At 33.8% G+C, this 22,931-nt stretch overlaps 1 protein-coding gene across 5 annotated transcripts in view; it reads right to left on the reverse strand.

The window, feature by feature from the left end:
* LOC115216617 (V-type proton ATPase 116 kDa subunit a1) overlaps positions 1-22,931 on the reverse strand; it is a 153,638-nt gene that overhangs the window by 108,411 nt on the left and 22,296 nt on the right. For all 5 annotated transcript variants that reach the window (XM_036506447.1, XM_036506446.1, XM_029786097.2 and 2 more), the window contains exons 2-3: positions 18,338-18,507; positions 4,828-4,906 (exon numbers count right to left, since the gene is read on the reverse strand). In XM_036506447.1, coding sequence (XP_036362340.1) covers positions 4,828-4,906; positions 18,338-18,454 — 196 coding nt within the window. In that variant the 5' untranslated portion in view covers positions 18,455-18,507. The remainder of the gene's footprint in view (positions 1-4,827; positions 4,907-18,337; positions 18,508-22,931) is intronic.

Consider the following 22,931-nt stretch of genomic DNA (forward strand, 5'->3'; position numbering starts at 1 on the left):
CAGCAACATTCGTCCTAAACCAGGACTGCCATGTTATGTTGGCAAACAATCTTTACTATAAAAGTAGTATGTTTTAACAGAAATATGGTAATGAAAGAGTTAAAGAAATCAATATACAAAAAGAGAACTGTCTCTTTAACCTCTACCATACTTTATAAAGTTGTGTATGTTTGACATTAGAGGGGTGCTGATTCAGCAGCCCAATACTGCAACTCTTCCATCCATGAGTATCCCAGGATCTCAAGTTTGTCGAATTAAGTGACTGAACAAGAGACAAAAAACACCTGCTATGAGATATATACTTGCAGGCCTTGAGCGAATATTTGAAAATTATAGGTACTGAGACAGTTGACATCCACTTATTAGAATCAAGGTGAATCAATGATTGAGAAGCACCATAATAAATGTTTGTAACATTTCCATAACATATTAGGTTAATACCTATTAATAAACCAAAGCTCAATACAATGAAGTGGCTTACTGTGGCCTTCTCTTGGCCCATGGGAGAACTGGAATCAAACATTGCAAGCAAACAAAACACTTAAATATTTTCACTACAAATGTATTTTAATATAAGACATGGAAACAAGTTATGTGCTTTTTCATCCAAGTCAACCCTGAAAGAGCAAACTAATAATCATAGACACTCTATCCATGGCCATTTTGCTTCCTTAGGGTGATATTGAGGGATTGTGTATCCAAGACTACATTATCCGATGCCTCTCTCTTTTCCTATGGTGAGATTAGAGGGAGATTTGTCTGCTATTCCTATCAAGTTGGGTGACCATATAGAGATTTGCTCACTGACTTGGTAAGATTTTAGGTAAAAGTGTTGAGTCTCACAAAGAAAATAAAACAAGATTCAGAAGAATGGTAACAAGTCATCATGCAAACATAATAAATCAAGCATAACGATGATGATTTTCAAGGTGTTGGGATAATTCTGTATGAAATCAATGCCGTTTTTTAAAAAATTGAAGGTGACTGAAACCAATTTCTTTCAAACTTTGCATGCTAAATGGCCTTCATATGAAACCCTTAAATATGAAATATTTTTTTTACTTGACTTTAATATTTGCTGAGTTATGACTATTTGGAATTTTCAAAAAAGTGACATTTTTTCGGTTACTCGATAACTTTGAAAAGTCATATCTCAGCTACTATTTGAGCTAGAAAGCTCAATTTTTTTTCTATTTTAAAGCACTTAAATAAATCTACGACTTCTGCTTTGTGTATTTTTTTCCTTACAATAAAAATTAAAAAGTTGACCTAAAATTTGACATTTGACCTTTCATAGGTCAAAAGATGCAGTTATCAATTTTTTTGAAATTTTGTCCAAATATTGCCCTACTTAGTCACAACTCACATACAAAAATTCATAACTGGATCTCAATGAGAAGTATTTTTAATAAATATAATTATAGTGAAAAGTAGTGACAAAATATCAAAAATCGCTTACTAAGACAACTTGACCTTAAAGGAGAAAAAGTGCTGATAATCAAAATAAGCATTTTTATTGTTTCAAAAATAACGTCTACTTTAATTGTAACTACTTTTCAACTCTGCTATGGTCAATGGTGGCAATGCCACTGCCAACACTTAGAATCATGATACAAATTGTTGGCATCCCCATCGCCTATGGGGTCTGATAGCTTAGCAGATAAAGTCACATGTACCAAACTCCCACCCTTGCCTTGCTTTAAATGATTAGGTACTTCTTAAATGAAATTCTGGAATCTTCAAAATTTAATGAGACAATTTTCTTGAAATTAATAATTGTGATGCATTTTTCATTTCTTTTTCTGTCAAAGTATGTTCTTCCTGAAGCAGTTCTGGGGTCACATTTACAAAGGATGTCTAAATAACCCACTGTTAAAATATCTGACTTTCTAGGATACTGAAATGATGATGAGGGTCCTTTAGGTTCAAGAAAGGTGAGTTTTACTTGCATAGTTTCTGGGTTTGTTTCTAGAACACAGGCTAACCAGTCACCATCATAAATTGCAGCTACAAACCCTTTTATATCCTCAAATTGAATAGCATCTTGCATGGAGATTCTAATCTTAGTATAATTATCTACTGTAGACATCATTTTTACCTTAATTTCTGAAGGTGAGTTTGGGATAAAGCAATGCAACTTTTATGTCCCTGGAATTGTCCTTGCATTTCTAAATCTATCAACAGATTTTCCTCATTCTGCATTTCATCATTTGAAGAGCAGATAAAATTAATTCCAGGAATGTTTTGCTGATCATAATTATAAAGTTTCTTGGAGTCATGATTTGTTCATTGAGAGGGCATTGTAAACTTGCCCGAGCTGCCATTTGTTTAATTGTACCATCATAAGGTCCCTTGACATGAGAAGTAGAAAAGAAGTGCCACTATGTATCAGTTTGGAAATCTATAGAATGGTAGCATAAATTTATAAAATTTGTAGTTTCTATATTGTGAAACAGCACCATCTGAAAAATAGATAATTTTGTTGATATTAAAAGCTTTGCCCCAAAGAAAATCTGTCAGCTTTTTATGGAAGGGATGGAATGCTACTGTATCATGCTTCATACAGTCAGATCTTATAACAACATTGATGTTAGTCACATCATTGTTTTGTTTATAACAGACAAATGGATGGATAGTAGCTTGGGCATTGTTCCTATAAAATCCTTGTACAGCAACTTGCTATGACTAGGATTTCTCCATCACTTAAAAATTCTTTTCTTGAAGTACAAAATTTAGACTGTTCCTTTGTATTGAAAGGAACTTTCATGTACTTTAAATGCTTTTTTGACAGAAAATTTCAACGAGATCATCTGTTGATTTTGATATATTTTCTCGGATTATTCTGTCTGTTGTTAGCCATTGCTTATGCTGTACTTCAATCATATTCACATTAAATATTTCATATAAGAATTTTTCAAGCTCTTCTAGCAAAGAATTACAATTTGAACAGTTGCCCATGTAGCAGTCATTTGTTGTTGGGTTGTAAGTAATTGATTCCAAACATTGTTTCTAATCAATCAAGTGAAACTTCATACCCTTGGTTAAATCAGATAGTTTCATGCCAGAAATGTATGACATTCTGATGCATGGTGCATACACATATATTATGTGTACCAGTACTACCTGCAAGTATGCATTCTTTTGACCTTAGTTCTGCAAACTTTGAGAAACTAATTTTGATTTCAGAACTTTTTGATTTAGACAACTGGAAGGCTTCTTTTAAGTTACAAAGTGTTGGGTACTTTTGCTCACGAACACTTTTACTATCTTTTTTCACTGATTTGCAATGCCTTTTTCCTGGCATAACTCTCCTTACTTCATCTTTATATAACTGAGAAACACAATTGGCAGTGTCTTGAGGAAATCTGCTTTTTCTATGGCTAGGATGTGATAAAATCCCTTGCTCACTGACCAGCCTTTTAGCTTGTCTAGCCATGTAATCAGGCACATTGAACTCCTTTGGGATTTTTCTCAGAGACCGGCTTTTTAGCAGAATTGTTAAAAGTTGCAGTTTTTCTGATCTTTTTTCTGTTGTTGTGAATTTTTCTTTTAACTATTTGTTTATATCACTTTTGATGATTCACCGACCTTCCTTTTAGGTGAAATGATTGGCATCTTTTGAGCAAAAGCATTTTCGATTTTTTTTTTCTCAGCATACATGATGGTAATATCTTTTGTTTTTCTTTTTTATTGGAGATTATCCAGTTTCAGACGTCGTCGTCGTCGTTGTGTGTGTGTGTGTCAGCCATGACTTGACATCATGTGATGGGTGTTAGAAAGCATCAGTCATACAAGCAATGTTCATTTCCAGTTTTTTACAAAACATTGTCTGACCATAGGGAAATATTACTTTGCTTAGAAACAAGTGAGGCTTGGCAACAGTAAGGGCATCTGGCTGCAAGAAAACTACCTCAACAAATTCCATTTGACACATGAACGCATGGAAAAATGGATTTAAACCAATGATGATGGTGATGATGATGATGAAAACAGCATGAATAACTATCTAAATGTTTTTCAGTTATCTATTCCAATGGAAAACAATTTTAATTTGTTAGTAATTTACAAATAATCTTCAGTAAACAAAAAGTGGAAGTGACGCTAAAAATACAAATGAAGTTTCAGTGTTAGTACCAGAATACTGGCTCCACTTCATGACAGTGGTTAGCAACTGGAAGTGGAGGTGGTGGTGATTAGGACTACATTTTCAGTGGCCAGCTTACCACATCACCTAGTTTAACATCACTATATGAGGAGCCATTGAGACAGCCTCTAAATGATCCCTTGACTTGCTAAAACTAACAATGGAAAGAATACATGAGAGACTGCCTGTCACAGCTAAAGTCTCCTCCTTTAACCTATATCACTTTATATTTGGAATTACTGCTCTCTTAAACAAGTTGGCATTACTGTGGCTTGTGAAGTCCACATCTGTTAGGTTTATTCGAAGTTCCCAACTTTCTAGATAGCCCAATTGCCAAACAAAAGGCAAACTGAGAATCATACCTTTACATTACAATTAAAAAAATTTGTGCATAAGACTAAGCATAAATCTATACAAACTTATGTGTATTACAGGCTATACATCTTGGAAAATTTATTTTACAAATCAATATCAATATAGAATTAAAGGTTACAGTTCTAATGCAAAAAAATAATAAATAAAAAAGTAGTTGTAAATAAATACATCACAAAGCAACTACTCAGGCCAATTAAATATCTTTGTGCTAACTCAAGAAAGATCATATTACTTTTTCTTTAATGAAATAACACTTTCGAAATTCTCGCAAAAGGATTGGTGAAAATGTAAATGAAAATCCCACTTACGAAGTTTCCTTTCCATCTCTTCACATCTGCGAACTTCATTTACAAATTTGCGCTGAAAGGCATTCACATCAGGGTTTAGCTGAAAGATAATTTCAGAAAAAAAAAATTAAGCATGATTAATAAATAAATAAATAAATAAATACAATTAAAAAATAAAACAATGCACAAACAAGCAATAAAAAAAACTTCATTCACAAACAATTTAAGTAATCTACACAGCAAATTAATCCTTTCTGGTAAAAACCATAATAGAATAATTGTCTAATTATGTACATGTACTTGTGGTTTTTAGAAAATCAAGGCTAATGTCAACAATTTCCAATACCTAACAAGTAGGTTTTCACAAAACACGAAAACAAGAGCAAGTAAGAAGTGTAATCTAAAATATTTAATTGCCAAATGGGCAAGCATTAATTATTGGGCTATTAAGTTCCCTTACTGATTATGACTTTGGCAGGTGTCCCAACCAACTTTAAGTTCAAATTACTCTAAGCATTTTTGTTGCTGCAAATAATTATATGGGTTTAGGTACAAAACTTATCAGGAATGTATACTGCAGACAGAAACTAAAACAGTTTTATATTCCATTTATACCTAGTTACGATTTCATAAATGTTTAAACTACAAAACAAGTAGTGCATTTCAAAATCTCACAAACTATAAACTATTCAGCAATAAATTATAATGGAATTTCAAATACAAGACTACACAGACAAACATTGGAAAATATAAAGCTTCGTTTTTCATAGCCACAAAGTAGATAATTGAAAACTGAGGTCAAATAATTATTACAAATTTGCAGCACAAGATAAATTAGATTGAGGAAAAGATTAATTACATGATTCCTGGAGAAATGAATAGTAAAAGGCATGATCTGGACATATTATATACTATAATGATTCTGAGTACTATATCAATTATCTGTATGATAGTAATGATAAGTTGGTTGTGTACATGGAGTATAAAGTAACATAAATCATTTTCACAAACTTCTCGGCAGCATACTATCCATACTGAAATAGTTCGACTTAAATTTGTGCCTAATAATTTTTTATTTAAACCAAACACCAGTCCCTTGCTGTTGTTTAGACAAATCATAAAAAGACGAACAAAAGAAATTTCAGCTACACACATATCATAATTTCATAAATACCTAAGACTACATAAATCCAAGTAACCTTCCTTTATGAAGACAATAAGGTGGAATTTGAAAGAGATTTCACTGCTTCTTCTAGAAGGCATGTCAAAATCCTTCAAACTTGAAGTCAAAATAGACGCATAGACTAGATCTTGCAGGCTATATAGGGATATTCTCTTTCCAAAAATAGGCTGTATGGGGATACATATATACATATATATATATATATATATATACACACATATATTAGTCCTCACGTCACTGGACATTGGCAAATTTCTTTTCTCCTTCTCCCTTGGCTATGTATACCTGTCGCCCAGCCTCCCTTCTGACTATCTGGTACATTTCCCTGCTACCCTCACACTTCCAGGTTTTCCAGTCCTGTTTCTTTGCTCTAATATGGCTTTGTCTACCATATTGCTTCACTACCACGTTAATCTAGGTCTGGAAGAGAATGTGCACCATCTGCAGACTTGGTCTGTGGCACTCAGTAAGCTGTCAAGTAAGAATTTCCAGCTACCCTCTATGTCCAAGGTCTGTAACTCCTCCTGCCTCTCATCAAATTTCTTTATGAGGATTTCCCTAAATCTCTGACTATGTGAATGGTTCTTTAGCTTCCAAATCCTTCTTTACTGGATTGGTCTGCTTCTTGGCATCATTCTGGCCTCGAGTCTAAAGTCATTAATGACTAGTCTATGCTGCAGGGTGCATTTTTCACCTGGGAGGGTCTTTGTTTTTAAGAGCAACCCTGCATTCCACTGTCTGGTGAGGATGAAATCAATCTAGCTAGTAGAGTCACCTGAGCGATAGGTTATCAGGTGGCTGTCTGGCTTCCTGAAGTTAGTGCTGCAGATTAAAAGGTTACATGCATCACAGAACTTTAGTAGCCTAGTTCCCTCTTCATTTCGGGAACCAATACCATGGCCCCCGTGTACACCGGTGAAGATATCAGATTGCCATCCAGCATGCCCATTAAAATCTCCAGCCACAACGATGAGGTCATTGCCATTTGTCTTTGAGATAGCCTGTAAAAGGTTATCATAAAAATGGTCCTTCTGATCATTTGGTAGGCACACTTGTGGGGCGTAGGCAGAGATAATTGTTGCTATATTTTTCTGCAGGACTAGCCTGAGCTTAAGCACACTATCACATACCCTGACAACCTCTATGACCTTATCTATCCATTTCTCTGTAAAAAGTGTATATATATATATATATATATATATATAGGAGAAGTTTCAGATGTGGAAACAAGGATTAGAGTCGAAGGGCCTTAGAGTCAACCTAGCTAAAAAACCAAAGTCCTAATAAGTAGGAAGGGAGGCAAACAACAAATCCCTTCAAGTAGATGGCCCTGCTTGATCTGTAGAAAAGGCGTAGGTAGAAACTCTATGAGACATACCCAGTGTAAGCTATGGACACATAAGAGGTGCAAAAATATCAAAGGAAGGCTAACTGGGAAGATAGTTTTTGTATGTGGAGCAATAAATACCACGTGACCAAGTCAGTAGTGGAGGAAAGTGCACTGAAAGTGTAACTGCTAGAATAAGAATAGCCTGGGCAAAGTTCAGAGAGCTCTTACCTCCGCTGGTGACAAAGGGCCTCTCACTCAGAGTAAAAGGTAGACTGTATAACGCATGTGTACGAACAGCTATAATACATGGAAGTGAAACACGGACCATGACTGCTGAGGACATGCGTAAGCTCGTAAGGAATGAAGCCATTATGCTTCGATGGATGTGTAATGTCAGTGTGCATACACGACAGAGTATAAGTACCTTGAGAGAAAAGTTGGACCTAAGAAGCATCAGTTGTGGTGTGCAAGAGAGAGACGACTGCGCTAGTATGGTCACGTGGCAAGAATGGATGAGAATAGCTGTGTGAAAAAGTGCCACACCCTAGCGGTTGAGGGAACCTGCAGAAGAGGTAGACCCACAAAGACCTAGGATGAGGTGGTGAAGCATGACCTTCGAACACTAGGCCTCACCTAGGCAATGACTAGTGACCAAGACCTTTGGAAATATGCTGTGCTTGAGAAGACCCAGTAAACCAAGTGAGACCATAACCTCGTGGCCTATGCCAGGGGTGTAACCAGACCACTTATGCGTACCTTTCCTTCATTGGACACTAAACTCTTGCGAAGACCTGTTGAAGCAAGTGAAATTGAAATCAAATTCGATGACTGGCATCCATGCTAGTGGAGTGCAAAGAGCATCATCCGAGTGTGATCGTTGCTAGAGCAGCTAACTGGCTTCTGTGCCGGTGGCATGTAAAAAGCTCCATTCGAGCATGATCCTTACCAGTGTCGCCTTACTGGCACGTGAAAAACATTCAAGTGAGGTCGTTGCCAGTGCCGCTGGATTGGCTCTTGTGCAGGTAGCACGTAAAAAACACCATCTGAGTGTAGCCGTTGCCAGTACCGCCTGTCTAGCCCTCGTGCCAGTGGCACATAAAAGCACCTACTACACTTTTAGAGTGGTTAGAAACTCTGCCAGATCAGATTGGAGCCTGGTGCAGCCATCTTGTTTGCAAGACATATATATCTCATACATATATATATCTCATACATATATATATATCTCATACATATATATATATCTCATACATATATATATATCTCATACATATATATATATATATCTCATACATATATATATATATATATATATCATACATATATCTATTATACATAGGCACAAGAGTGGCTGTGTGGTAAGTAGCTTGCTTACCAACCACATGGTTCTGGATCCAGTCCCACTTTGTGACACCTTGTGTAAGTGTCTTCTACTATAGTCTCGGGCCGGCCAAAGCCCTGTGAGTGAAAGAAACCGGTCGGATATGTGTGTATGTACATGCGTGTGTGTGCGTGTGTGTGTACATGCGTGTGTGTGTGCGTGTGTGTGTGTATATATATGTATGCGCTGGTGGCACATGAAAAAGCATTCGAGCAAGGTTGTTGCCAGTGCCGCTGCACTGGCTCCTGGGCAGGTGGCACATAAAATGCACCATTTGAACATGGCCGCTGCCAGTACTGCCTGACTGGCCTTCGTGCCAGTGGCACGTAAAAGCACCTTCTACACTCTCAGAGTGGTTGGCATTAGGAAGGGCATCCAGCTGTAGAAACTCTGCCAGATCAGATTGGAGTCTGGTGCAGCCATCTGGCTCGCCAGACCTCAGTCAAATCATCCAACCCATGCTAGCATGGAAAGCGGATGTTAAACGATGATGATGATGATATATATGTGTGTATGTTTGTGTGTGTTTGTCCCACCCCCACAACATCTCTGGTGTGTTTAAGTCCCCGTAACTTAGTGGTTCAGCAAAAGAGACCGATAGAATAAGTACTAGGCTCACAAAGAAGTCCTCAGATCGATTTGATCAACTAAAGGCGGTGCTCCAGCATGGCCACAGTCAAGTGACTGAAACAATTAAAGAATAAATATATATACACACATGTATATATATATATATATATATATGGAACAATTACTATGAAGCATTGTGTAGAATATATTGTATAAAGGATCATTGGTGAGGCCAGAACAATGCAAACAGATTAAATTCTACTGCTAACTCAACTAACCAACAACATTTACTATCACCATCCCAACAACAATATACTTCACACTGACCAACAAAAATATAAGTTTAAATAGTTCAACACAACAGCCATAGCAATGACTGACCAGCCACCAAACTCTATGCACCCTACTACCACCACCCACAGGGCCCCACCACCACTTAATACATCCATACCTACCAAGGCCACTACTAACAATACCCTGGTTACAGACCTTTCTTGTTCCCTCGCACAGGCAGAGAAACAACTGCTAAGCTACGGACCCAAATTCATTCTAGCACAACTCAATGCCAAATTGAAACTGAAGATAGAGACCAACTTCTTTCGGACAGCTTACCAACTAAAATGGACTATGGCCCTTAAACCCCCTCTCCCCACCATCACCTTTATCTTCATCATTATTGCTGCCAATATCTTCACTGCTGACATAATCCCCGATATTACCCTCACCTTCATCTACATCTTCTACATCTTCTCCATCACTACCTTTACCATCTTCATCTGTGTCATCATCATCATCTATCCCTTTTCCTCCTACTTCCTCCTCCCCTCTTACATCTTCCTCATCGTCGTCTTCACCATCTTCCTCATCATTACCGTCATCTCTTTCTTCTTCTTCTTCAATCTCCTCCTCTCACTCCTCTACACTTAAATTCCCTGTCTACCACCATGATAACCAACTCTACCCTCCCCCTCACGACCCCAAACTCAACACCAAACTAGCTAGAGTCAAACAATCCATAGTTAACAGAGATCATCTGTGGCAAATGTGGGGCATCCTACATAGGAAGCACAACAAGAAAACTGCATATACGCATTAAGGAGCACATGCAGGCAGACAATTACATGAAGAAACATCTATGGAGATGCCAGACCCATCAATTCACAGTGCACGTCAGGACAACACAGTAGAACAAGGGCAACCTTAGAATCTCCGAAGCCATCCTCATACACCAAAAGAAACCTAAGATCAGCAACAGAAGAGAGTTACAGGAAGCTAGCTGGTTGCTATAGCAACACCTTTCAGTGCAAGTCCACTCTGAAAAAAGAGGCTACCTTTGATGTTATATCCTCTAATATTTTTTTTAAAAAAACTTAATAACATTCAGTTCATCACTTTACATTTCCATCATATTCTGTTAAAATGTCTTATTGACGAGTTTTATTTCTTCATTTCCCTGAAGAGAAGATTACATTGTTTTACACCATTTTATTCCTTTGGAATAATACCAGTGATATCTTCAAAACATGTGTCGGAAGTAAAAGAATTTGAATAACACCTGCGTTTAACTCCATTTATTTATTTATATATATTATACAAAATATTTCACGTAAACCCAGAGTTTCAACCTTTAAAAACAAGGAGTTACATCCTTTTTACTAGTGTGATTTTTTGCTACCCTGGTAACTATTTATCTATTTTGTCCATGTTAATTGTAAACAAGGGAAAAATACACACATCTATTTATATATTATACATATACATATATATATATATATATATATATATATATTACACACACACACACACATATATATGTGTGTGTATATTATATATATATATATTATATATATATATATATATATATATATATATAATATATATATATATATATATGTATGTATGTATGTATGTATAATATATATATTATACTCTTTTACTTGGTTCAGTCATTAGACTGCAGCCATGTTGGAGCACCGCCTTTAATCGAGCAAATCAACCCAATCTGAACTTCCACAAAGCAGACTGGAAATCAATCCAAAAAGAGATCCTCAGACTAGTCCAGCCAAAATGTCTCTCCACACCAGACATTGGCATGAAACTAGATTGTTTCATGTCTGTTATGCAAACCATATGCCAGAAATATGTCCAAGAGCACAAAGCCAACACCAAAAGGAACAAGATTCCAAAGGAGAAGATCCTCATGAGAAGAAGAACAAAGATTGCAAATTGCTTCAACCAACACTCCAAAAGTAGTGAAAGGTCCTGCCTAAAAACAACACTGATGGAGATTGAAAAAACTTGCAACAGTCCTATGTGGAGGAAAGAGCAGATGAAGAAGCCTGTGTTAAAAAAAAACATTAAGTCAAACCCAAAGGTTTTCTTTCATTATGCCAAAGAAACAGCCCCAGTACGCTGCAAAACAGGAACCCTCTTCCAGAAGGGTGGCTCCCTCACAGATAACCCAACTAAGATCAGTGAGGGACTGAATGGCCAGCTCAAAAGTGTCTTTACCACCCCCAATGGAACACAGACAAGTGAATGAACCAGTGGATTACTTTGCAGCCTCACCTCTAACAAGTGAGGCAGTTACAATAGATTACATCAACATTGGGGAAGAAGATATAATACTAGCTATAGATGAGGTGGATGCAAACTCAACTGCTGGTCCTGATGGTTTCCCAGTAATCCTCCACAAATCATGTAAACATGCCCTAGCGAAACCACTACAGATTCTCTTCCAGAGTTTTCTTGCAAATAGCAAGCTGCCAAGCAAACTGAAGGCGAGAATAACATGTCCAATCCATAAAGGAGGAAGCAGAGCAGATGCCAAAAATTATAGGCCTATCTCTCTAACACATCAACAAAGTCATGGAACCAATAGTCAGAGGGAAACTAGTCATATTCCTTGAAGAAAACGACTTGATGAGTGATACCCAGCATGGTTTTTGACCAGGCAGGAGCTGCCTGACCCAGCTCCTACAGCACTATGACTGGGTGTTGAGCAGTTACTCAACAACTCAAATGTGGACATAATATATCTTGACTATGCAAAAGGTTTTGATAAAGTTGATTATGATATGCCACAAACTGTCATGCCATCTATCATCATCATCATCATAAGTAATTGACCTTTGAAGTGATTCAACTTTCACGATACTTTGTTTCGTATGGGAAGACCACAGTGGACCACAGTATTCAAGGTGGGGTCAGGCAAAAGTGGAGAAGTGAAGGATAATGGTGCAAATATCTTTTGACTGGAAAGTTCTGAGAATCCAGGAACACATTCTGCAGGCCATGTCAACTTTGTTGTTTATATGAGTTGTTGGATGCCATGAGAGTTTCACCTGAAGGGAGTATGGGAATTTCAGAGTATCCTCTTTCCCAAAGTGGATTAACTCAAATTTGTCCTCATTTAGCAGTATATTATTCTTTTCTGCTCACTGGATGATAGTAAGTAGATCTGACTGAAGGTATGTCTGGTCACCCACTTCATTGACCTTCTGGATCTTCGAATCATTGGCAAAAATTCTCATGTTGCTGTGCTTGATGATGTCAGTAATGTCATTGATGTAGATGATGAAAAGAAGTGGGACCAACACAGTACCTTGTGGAACAACACTACTGACTTTGGTTGGGCTTGATTTTACTTCTTCAACTACAACGTGTTAGGTTCTGTCTTTCAGGAAACACTTGATCCATTGTAGTAACTTTCCAGAGACACCAAGGTAGATGACATCGGCAGATGAAATTAAGGTAGATGACATCAGTGTTGGAGCCCTCTCCTGAATCTCTCAAAATATCATCAAAGTGATGCAGGAACTGCATTTGGAAGTTCCTTCCATTACGGAACCCATGTTGGTTGGGGTTCAGCGATCTGTTGCTTTCAAGAAAGTGGGTTATTCATGATCTCACTATCCACTCAAATACCCTGATGATATGAGAAGTGAGTGAGATTGGACAGTAGCTCACTGCAAGGGACTTTTCAGGAATATAGCCAGCATCCACAGATTAACAAGAGGAGATGCAAGTTGGTGTGCAGAACACAAGCAGGGAACCTATCAAGACCTACTGCTGAATTGTGTTTAATTTTGTTTATTGCTGCTAAGGCATCAGGGGCACCAAATGTTATGTCCATTATAGTGTGCTGAAGATTAACATCAATGATACAGCCCAAATTGTCCATATCAGGATTGATGAAAACAGCAGTATTGCTTCTACAGTATCTCACTCATGGTTTAGGCATTATATTGAAGAGTGCCATTTTCATCAATTAGAGGACCAACAGTGAAGACAGTGACCTTGTGGTTTTTTCACAAAAGAGAAGACCACTTTCGGAGCTGAGGTTGATTTTATCAATGGCCCATTTCTCCTCAGCTGTTCTTTGATTGTTGATGATGGTCTTCATGTATTGTTGGAGGTTACATTTTTTGATTCAAGCAGGTCAATAGCCATCAAATATATGTATGGTTGATGGCAGTATTTTAGTTTAATTTTATTTATTGTGCTTTTTATTTTTCTGATAATAGTTTTTCAGTTTTGGAGAATTCTGCATTTACTTTTGTTCACAGGTCTTGGTGAGGTGTGTTCTGCACATATGCTTGTGACAGTATCTACAAAGATCTGCCAAGATATTTTGATGCTGGAGGAAGTGTGTGCATGTGTGAAAGACCAGTCAACATGTGACAGCTCATTCATGATTGCATCCCAGTTGGCATTATAGAGATCCATGTTAGGTGAGCTGTAGAGAAGCTACTAGGATTAGCTTTCAGCTGGTGGAATCTCAGGTTACAGAGAACCATGTCACGGTCTGAAAGCAGGGGTTTTTCCACTGTTATATTATGTATAGTGGTAGTGTGGTTACTAAACATTAGGTCTAAAATGTTCTGATATCTTCTTGGTGGAAGAACAAGTTGGGACAAGAAAAACTCATTCATAAAGTTGAGAAGTGACTCTACTGCTTCTTTGTCAAATGTTGAGGTGGGAGTGCCTGGTTTCTTTGCAAAAGATGATGATGACACATATATACAAATATATATATGTGTGTGTGTGTGTATATATATATATATATATATATATATATATATATACACATACATACGCACATATATATATATATAATATATATATATATATATATATATATACATACATACGCACATATATATATATATATATATATATATATTATATAAAATCCGTTCTCTCTATCTGTGTGTGTGTCTTCTAGGATTTCAGGCATCCTCCATCCGATTGCGCTCAAATTTGATATGTAGATACTGACGGTAACAGGGTGTATATAAGTCTTGAAAAAATTATAAATATCGATTCTAGGTGAGAATGCAATCGATAAAGCCGTGGGAACATGCATTTGTATGCGCAAGTACATCAGCTGTTGCGATTGATACTACGCGTACGTGAGAAAGATGCACGTGCAGTTTGTGCAAAAAAAGCCGGCCTGTTTGGTGTCTCAAATTTAGGTTAAATCAGTGTTTCTCAAAGAGGAGGCCTATGGGACGGTCAGGCAAGTTGTTTTGAGAAAATTTGATTTCAATGTTTGACAACTCAGCACCATCCATTGGACGGGGGGGGGGGCATTTTGCTTGTATGGCACGTAACCCGTGCCGGTGGCACATAATAAGCACCATCCGATCGTGGCCATTGCCAGCCTTGCCTGGCCCCCATGCCAGTGGCACGTAAAAAGCACCATCCGATCGTGTCCGTTGCCAGCCCGACTGGCCCCCATGCCGGTGACACGTAAAAAGCACCATCCGACCATGGCCGTTTGCCAGCCCCATCTGGCAACTGTGCCGGTGGCATGGAAAAAGCACCCACTACACTCACGGAGTGGTTGGCATTAGGAAGGGCATCCAGCCGTAGAAACATTGCCAGATCAGACTGGGGCTGGTGCAGCCTTCTGGCTTCCCAGACCCCAGTTGAACCGTCCAGCCCATGCTAGCATGGAAAGCGGACGCATGATGATGATGATGATATACATGCATATATGGGTACAGGATGTCACCAACGGTGCAAATAACATGAAATACGTAACACAAATGAGGGAAAAATGAGTTAAATGATAAACAACATGAAAAAATGGAAAATAAGACAGGTAAATACAGAGAAAGGACCCTTCATCAGTAGTTGGCTGTCTATCTACTCCTCATTTCTTTTTCTATACTTAACCAGATGTAATAAATTGTCTAGGACTTTTCCAAGTGTAATAACTTCTCCTGTAATTTTCCAGGTTTATAATCTTAATATCATTTCCCTTGCTCACATCTTTCTATGTAATCCACGTTTTTTCCAGGCTATGCTACTATGCTAATTAATAATGTGTCAAATGTGTCAATTAGCGGTGTCATTGATAATTTTTTCCTTACCTCAGCGATGCCGGTGACATATATTAAAATACCCTTTATAGAACTATATTCATAAAAAAAGTATAGAATTATATTATCACCCTCAAATTTGAAAAACAAACACTGATAACGTTTTTCTTTTAAAACTTCATTGCTTGAGACTGATACCATGAAATCCCTCGAATTAAGCTCTATAATTTAAGTTTAATTAAAATATAGTTTGTTTTTAAAATAAAAAAGTCAATTGTACTTAAATCCAATTTTTTGCCTTACTTATATTTTTTTCATGATAAAATCCGTTCTCTCTAATACAAATTTTTGTATGAAATCCATTCTTCTAATACAAATTCTTGTATGAAATTCTTCATGCTTTCTTCTATCATTGAAGCTAAGATAAATATATTTTGATTTTAAAATAAAAGAGCTATTTAGATCTAAACTTGATTGGTGGCATTACTTACTCTCTTGTAATGTTGCTATAAATTTCGATGTAAACTTTTTTCTACTAGATCAAATCTCAATTTTTTAATGCCAAAATGTAGCTAGAGACCAGTCCAATTCATAAATGTTAACAGTTTTCAATTTAGTTAAGAACTGAATTAGCAACACCCTCTGAAAGATGCTGTGTATGAGTAAATTGCAGCCATAAGAATATCATTCAACTACTACCATAGTTGAATGATATATACAAACATATACATACATATATATATATACATATATATACAAATACAAACATACATATACATACATTTATAGACATATATGTACATATGTAGATATATTATATATATATACATACATGCATACATATATATATACATACATGCATACATACATATATATATACGTACATGCATACATATATATATATATACATACATGCATACATATATATATATACATACATGCATACATATATATATATATATACATACATGCATACATATATATATATATATACATGCATACATATATATATATATACATACATGCATACATAATATATATATATATACATACATGCATACATATATATATATATACATACATGCATACATATATATATATACATACATGCATACATATATATATACATACATGCATACATATATATATATACATACATGCATACATATATATATATATATATATACATACATGCATACATATATATATACATACATGCATACATATATATATACATACATGCATACATATATATATGCATACATGCATACATATATATATACATACATGCATACATATATATATACATACATGCATACATATATACATACATGCATACATATATACATGCATGCATACATATATATATACATGCATGCATACATATATATATACATACATGCATACATATATATATACATAAATGCATACATATATATATACATACATGCATACATATATATATACATACATGCATACATATATATATACATACATGCATACATATATATATACATACATGCATACATATATATATACATACATGCATACATATATATATACATACATGCATACATATATATATACACTAGCAGTATCGCCCAGCGTTGCTCAGGTTTGTAAGGGAAATAACTATAAAGCATTTTTAGAGAGTTATAGCCAAAAAATGGAAAAAAATGATGGTAAATTTTTTTTGAGAGTAAAAAAAGGTGGAGTTGCGTCCCCTAGACGGTTTGTGTTTCTGATTCTCGACCCCATGTCGAATTTATCGATTTTTTTCAGAACTGGGGGAACTTTTCAAAATTTTCGCTGCGTTAGTTTTGAATTATGACATTGGGCTACGTGTGTGTCAAGTTTCATCAGAATCGGTTGAAAGCCGTGGTCAGGGTGAGGGTACAAGCAAACAGACACACAGAAACACACACAGACAAACTGCCATTTATATAGAGAGAGATACATGCATACATATATATATACATACATGCATACATATATATATACATAAATGCATACATATATATATACATACATGCATACATATATATATACATACATGCATACATATATATATACATACATGCATACATATATATATACATACATGCATACATATATACATGCATACATACATATATACATGCATACATACATACATATATATATACATACATATATATATACATACATATATATATACATGCATATATATATATATACATATATATATAATACATACATATATACATACATATATATATACATACATTATATATACATACATATATATATACATACATATATATATACATACATATATATATATATATATATATATATATATATATATATTATATATATATATATATATATAATATATATATATATACATGTATATGTGCGTGTCTATGTATGTATTTTATTATTTAATTTTATTCCAAGTTTTTTTGCCAATAAAGAGCTGATTTCTAACTTTGATTCAAGGTTCCTTCATTAGAATTCAAACATCAACAACAGGGTAGGTGGGTATGCAAGTATACGTGCATATATGTATGTTTTGCTTAATGTATGTCTTCTTATGCATATACTTGCTTATCTAGACATGCTGATATATACTTAAATGATAAACTTCTGGAAAGTTTTACAGATTTTTCTACATATATATGTATGTATGTATGTGCGGATGCATATGGAGCATCAATAAACGATAATTGATTTTTGTAACATATACAGATACTTACATCTCTGAATTGCACTAATCCTAACTCTCCAAGTTCTGATACACAAGCATATGCTGCTTCAGACTGCAAAAATAATTGACATAATGTCATTTCTTCGCTGCGGAACAATGTCCCCATGGTGTGCTGTTTGATGTACTTTTATAAGTAGCTGAAATCAAAGATCAAGCATTCTGAAAAGAAAAGAAAAAATGGAAAAATATATAGAAATTAATGAAACGGTGGTGCCCCAGCATGGCCGCGGCCTTTGGGCTAAAACATTTTTAAGATTTAAGGATTAAACCAGCATATCAAATATTTAATTAGGGCAATACATAACAGGCAGTCTCACAATGACTCAGTCATCTACAAACTTCGATTATGTTAAAGATATTTATATAAAGGGTGCAGTGAATATATTGTTGCCTAAATTACACAAAAATAAAAATAACATTGACATCTCATTCTAACAGATATATTTACAAAAATTTCACAAAAATATCTTCAAATACTAAAGAGTAAATTTATTCGATAAAATCGCCATTGATTTAACCACGGCCTCCAGACTACTTCGGAATCACCTGCAACTCTTCTAGGCAGTCACTTTGTGTAAAGTTGGTGAATAGTGCCATAATCTTTGCCTTCATATATATATATATATATATATATATTATATATACACATACATATATATATACACATATATATATATACATATAATAATAATATTAGGGAGTAAATCCAAACTTACAGGGAAAAATTAGATTTAGGATTAAATCTAATTTTATAGTATAAATATATATATTAAATTAGAGATAAAACTGCTATTAGGCAAATCAAACAGTGAAAATCATAAACCAATAGATAGAAATAAAATTAATTAATAAAAAATATATAAAATTCAAAATTTAAATTATTTAAATTTAAAGTTAAATTTTAAAATTATTTAAATTAATAATTTATACTTATAAATTTATATATATATATATATATTATTTTTTTTTTAAATATATATAACTATCAAAAAGTATTAAAAGTTTAATCTCTTATTATAAAAGGCAGATTTTATCTGCCTCCCTTTGTCAGTTATAGAAATCTACAATATAGGATTTCTTCAATTACAATTTACCTAGCATTTTTAAGAGTAGAATGCATCGGGTCATGCCAGGTCCAGTTTTTAAAATTTAAACTCCAATTAAGCAAAATTTACAGAAAACTCACATTCTGGTGTGTATGTCAAATGCTTTTCTTAGTCTGGTTTACACCACACGCAAACGCACACACACACAAACGGAGCGAACTGTTTCACTGACGCTATCACCCTTCTCCTCCTTTGTCTTTGCAAGTTTGCAGCTATTAAAGTGAAAACAGTGAATCCGACAGCGATAAAGAAAACGAATTGGTACCTGAATGGAGTGAAAATTTAAAAACTGTTTCTTTCGGTGATTTTCCTGAAGAAACTGGACACGAAGCCACAGACTTTCCCAGAAGAGTAAAGCCTTAGACTATTTCTTTTTACTTTTTCGAATGAGCCTATTTGAAATCATTACAGCGGAAACGAACCGTTACACTAAACGTAAACAAAGCGAAAGAAAGGATAATTAGTGGTTTCTCATAACCTTAAATGAAATTAAGGCCTATTTTGCCATAAATATTATTATGGGTATCAGAAAGTTACCCAGAATAACAAATTCTATCGTAAAATTTTCTTGTATACCCAACTGAATATTAGCTAATAACCCATTTTCTATAGCGATGTTTGAACAAAATTTTAATAATTTTATATATTGTTGAATTTACCTGTATCTACCTGCAATTAGAGTCACTTTGTGACAAAAATTATAGTATAGAATTGGTTGAGGACATTTCATTAAATTATCTTCCAAAAATCACATTAATATATTGATAAATAAAAAAGTTATTGTTGTTTAATGAAACCAGACTAAATTTATGATTACGTTAGAAATTAATTGAAACACATAAGGGGTGTATTTTGGTCAGAAATATAGTAACGAAAGGGTTAAGAAAAACCAAAAAATATTTTATTCTTTGTAAATGTTGTGTTCAAAATAACATTTTCTTTTAAGAATGTGTATATAACAAAGTATGTGTATATAACTACGTGACTTATATCTTTATATATAAGAGTGAAGTTGTGTGTCTGTCTCCTACGATTTAGATTCCTAACTACTCCCACATTTTGCGGTGCAGTGTAACCAAAACCGGGTATCTTATAGTCGTGAGTCATATCGAGCCCTTCTGGGTATTAGCACGCGTCTACGATGAGTCTACGATTTAAAAAAATTTACCATCATATTTTTCCATTTTAATGCATTTTTTTCGCTATTATATAAGGGAAGTAACTCTCTAAAAATATCTACGATGTGTCAACGATTTAAAAAGAAATTTACCTTAATTTTTTTTCCATTTTTAATGCATTTTTTTCCTATTTTTTGGCTATAACTCTCTAAAAATGCTTATATAGTTATTTCCCTTACAAACCCGAGCAACGCCGGGCGATACTGCTAGTATAAGATAAAGAGTAAAACCACTACTATCATTCCATGCCCATAAACCAATTCGAATAACAATAATTTAAATTCAATTAATAATTCGAATTATGGTTATAGTCAATCTTCAGGTTAATTATAATATTTAAATAAATAATCAGAAATATTTAAACAATATTTTTTAAGAAATAAATAAAATAATAATTTTTCTTATAAAAACTCTATTATCAAACTAGAAACTTAACGATTATGATTATGTCATACAATCGATTATAATGTTAAATATTAATTTTTAAGTATTAATTTTTAAGTTAAGAAACCCACAAATAATCTAATATCAGTTATAGTCAATATCTAATTACATACATATTTTACAAAAAAAAAAAATGACTATTCATATTATTAAATATAATTTCAAGTCAAATAATATATATATAATATTTGAATAATAAATAAATTATCAATGAAAATATACAAATGTATATAAATATTAGAATTAAGATCTAAAATTATCTCTATCAATAAATATATATGCACATATAATAAAGACCTAATAAATTAATTATTCATTATTACTTATAAAAATATTAATAGATTAAAGATGAAATAGCTAATTGTAAAAAAACAAACAATCTTAAACGAACGCTATAACAAATTAACGTACTATATATCTCTTTGGCTAACTAATAACTTTCAAAAATCGTATAGTTAAAATAGAATAATAAAATACTTAATGAAATAATCAATCCGTAGTTATATAGTATCAAATAAATACTACAAATATATTTATCAATGGGAAGAATATTACTATCAATTATCAATTTTAAAAAAAACAATATATAAGTTATAATAACAATTATAAGAAATTTAAAATAACTATCAACAAATATAGTTATTTATGACTAAAATTTATGCTATCAATACATGTATATACATGAAACCTAACTTTAAAAAACTCGTATAATTGTTAAAGATCTATATATCTCTTTGGCTAAGTAAAGTCTTACGAATAAACGTAATGTTAATATCTAATAATTATATAGAAAAAATTACAATAATTAGATCATTACATAACCATCAATATTTATATAAAAAACAATATTATACCATAAGACTTATTAAAATATTAAAATTTTTAAATCTTAAATATAAATATATACTTAGCTTTGCGAGGTTTTGTGAAAAAAAAAAAATAATAATAATAATAATAAAATATATTAAAAAATTTATAAGTATACATTATTAATTTAAATAATTTTTTAAATTTTAACTTTAAATTTAAATAATTTAAATTTTGAATTTTATATTTTATATATTTTTTTATTAATTAATTTTATTTCTATGTATTGGTTTATGATTTTCACTTTGATTTGCCTAATAATGGTTTTATCTCTAATTTAATATATATATATATATATATTAAATTAGAGATAAAACCACTATATATATATATACATACATACATATATACATACATATATATATATACATACATATACATACACAATCAACGTGTATATACTATTTACATGTGTAAAATACATAAATAAATACAATTAAACAATAGGTTCAAGTACATATACCATACGTCATATACATATATACATACATTGGAACATATAAACACGTCTATTGTTATGAACAGAATAATAATAATAATAATATGTATATATGCATATACATGTGGCTGTTGCCAGTGCCACCCCGACTGGCCTCGTGCAGGTGGCATGTAAAAAGCACCATCCGATCGTGGCCGTTTGCTAGCCTTTGCCTGGCACCTGTGCCGGTGGCACGTAAAAGCACCCACTACACTCACGGAGTGGTTGGCATTAGGAAGGGCATCCAACCGTAGAAACATTGCCAGATCAGACTGGGCCTGGTGCAGCCTTCTGGCTACCCAGACCCCCAGTTGAACCATCGAACCCATGCTAGCATGGAAAGCGGACGCTAAACAATGATGATGATATATACATATACATACATATATATATATATATATACACATATATATATACATATATATATATACACTAGCAGCATAGCCCGGCGTTGCCCGGGTATGTAAGAGCCCCTAGTAGGCAACAACTAATCCCAATCTAGTCCTTTCC

Source organism: Octopus sinensis, linkage group LG10 (assembly GCF_006345805.1).
Source record: "Octopus sinensis linkage group LG10, ASM634580v1, whole genome shotgun sequence".
Lineage (NCBI taxonomy): Eukaryota > Metazoa > Mollusca > Cephalopoda > Octopoda > Octopodidae > Octopus > Octopus sinensis.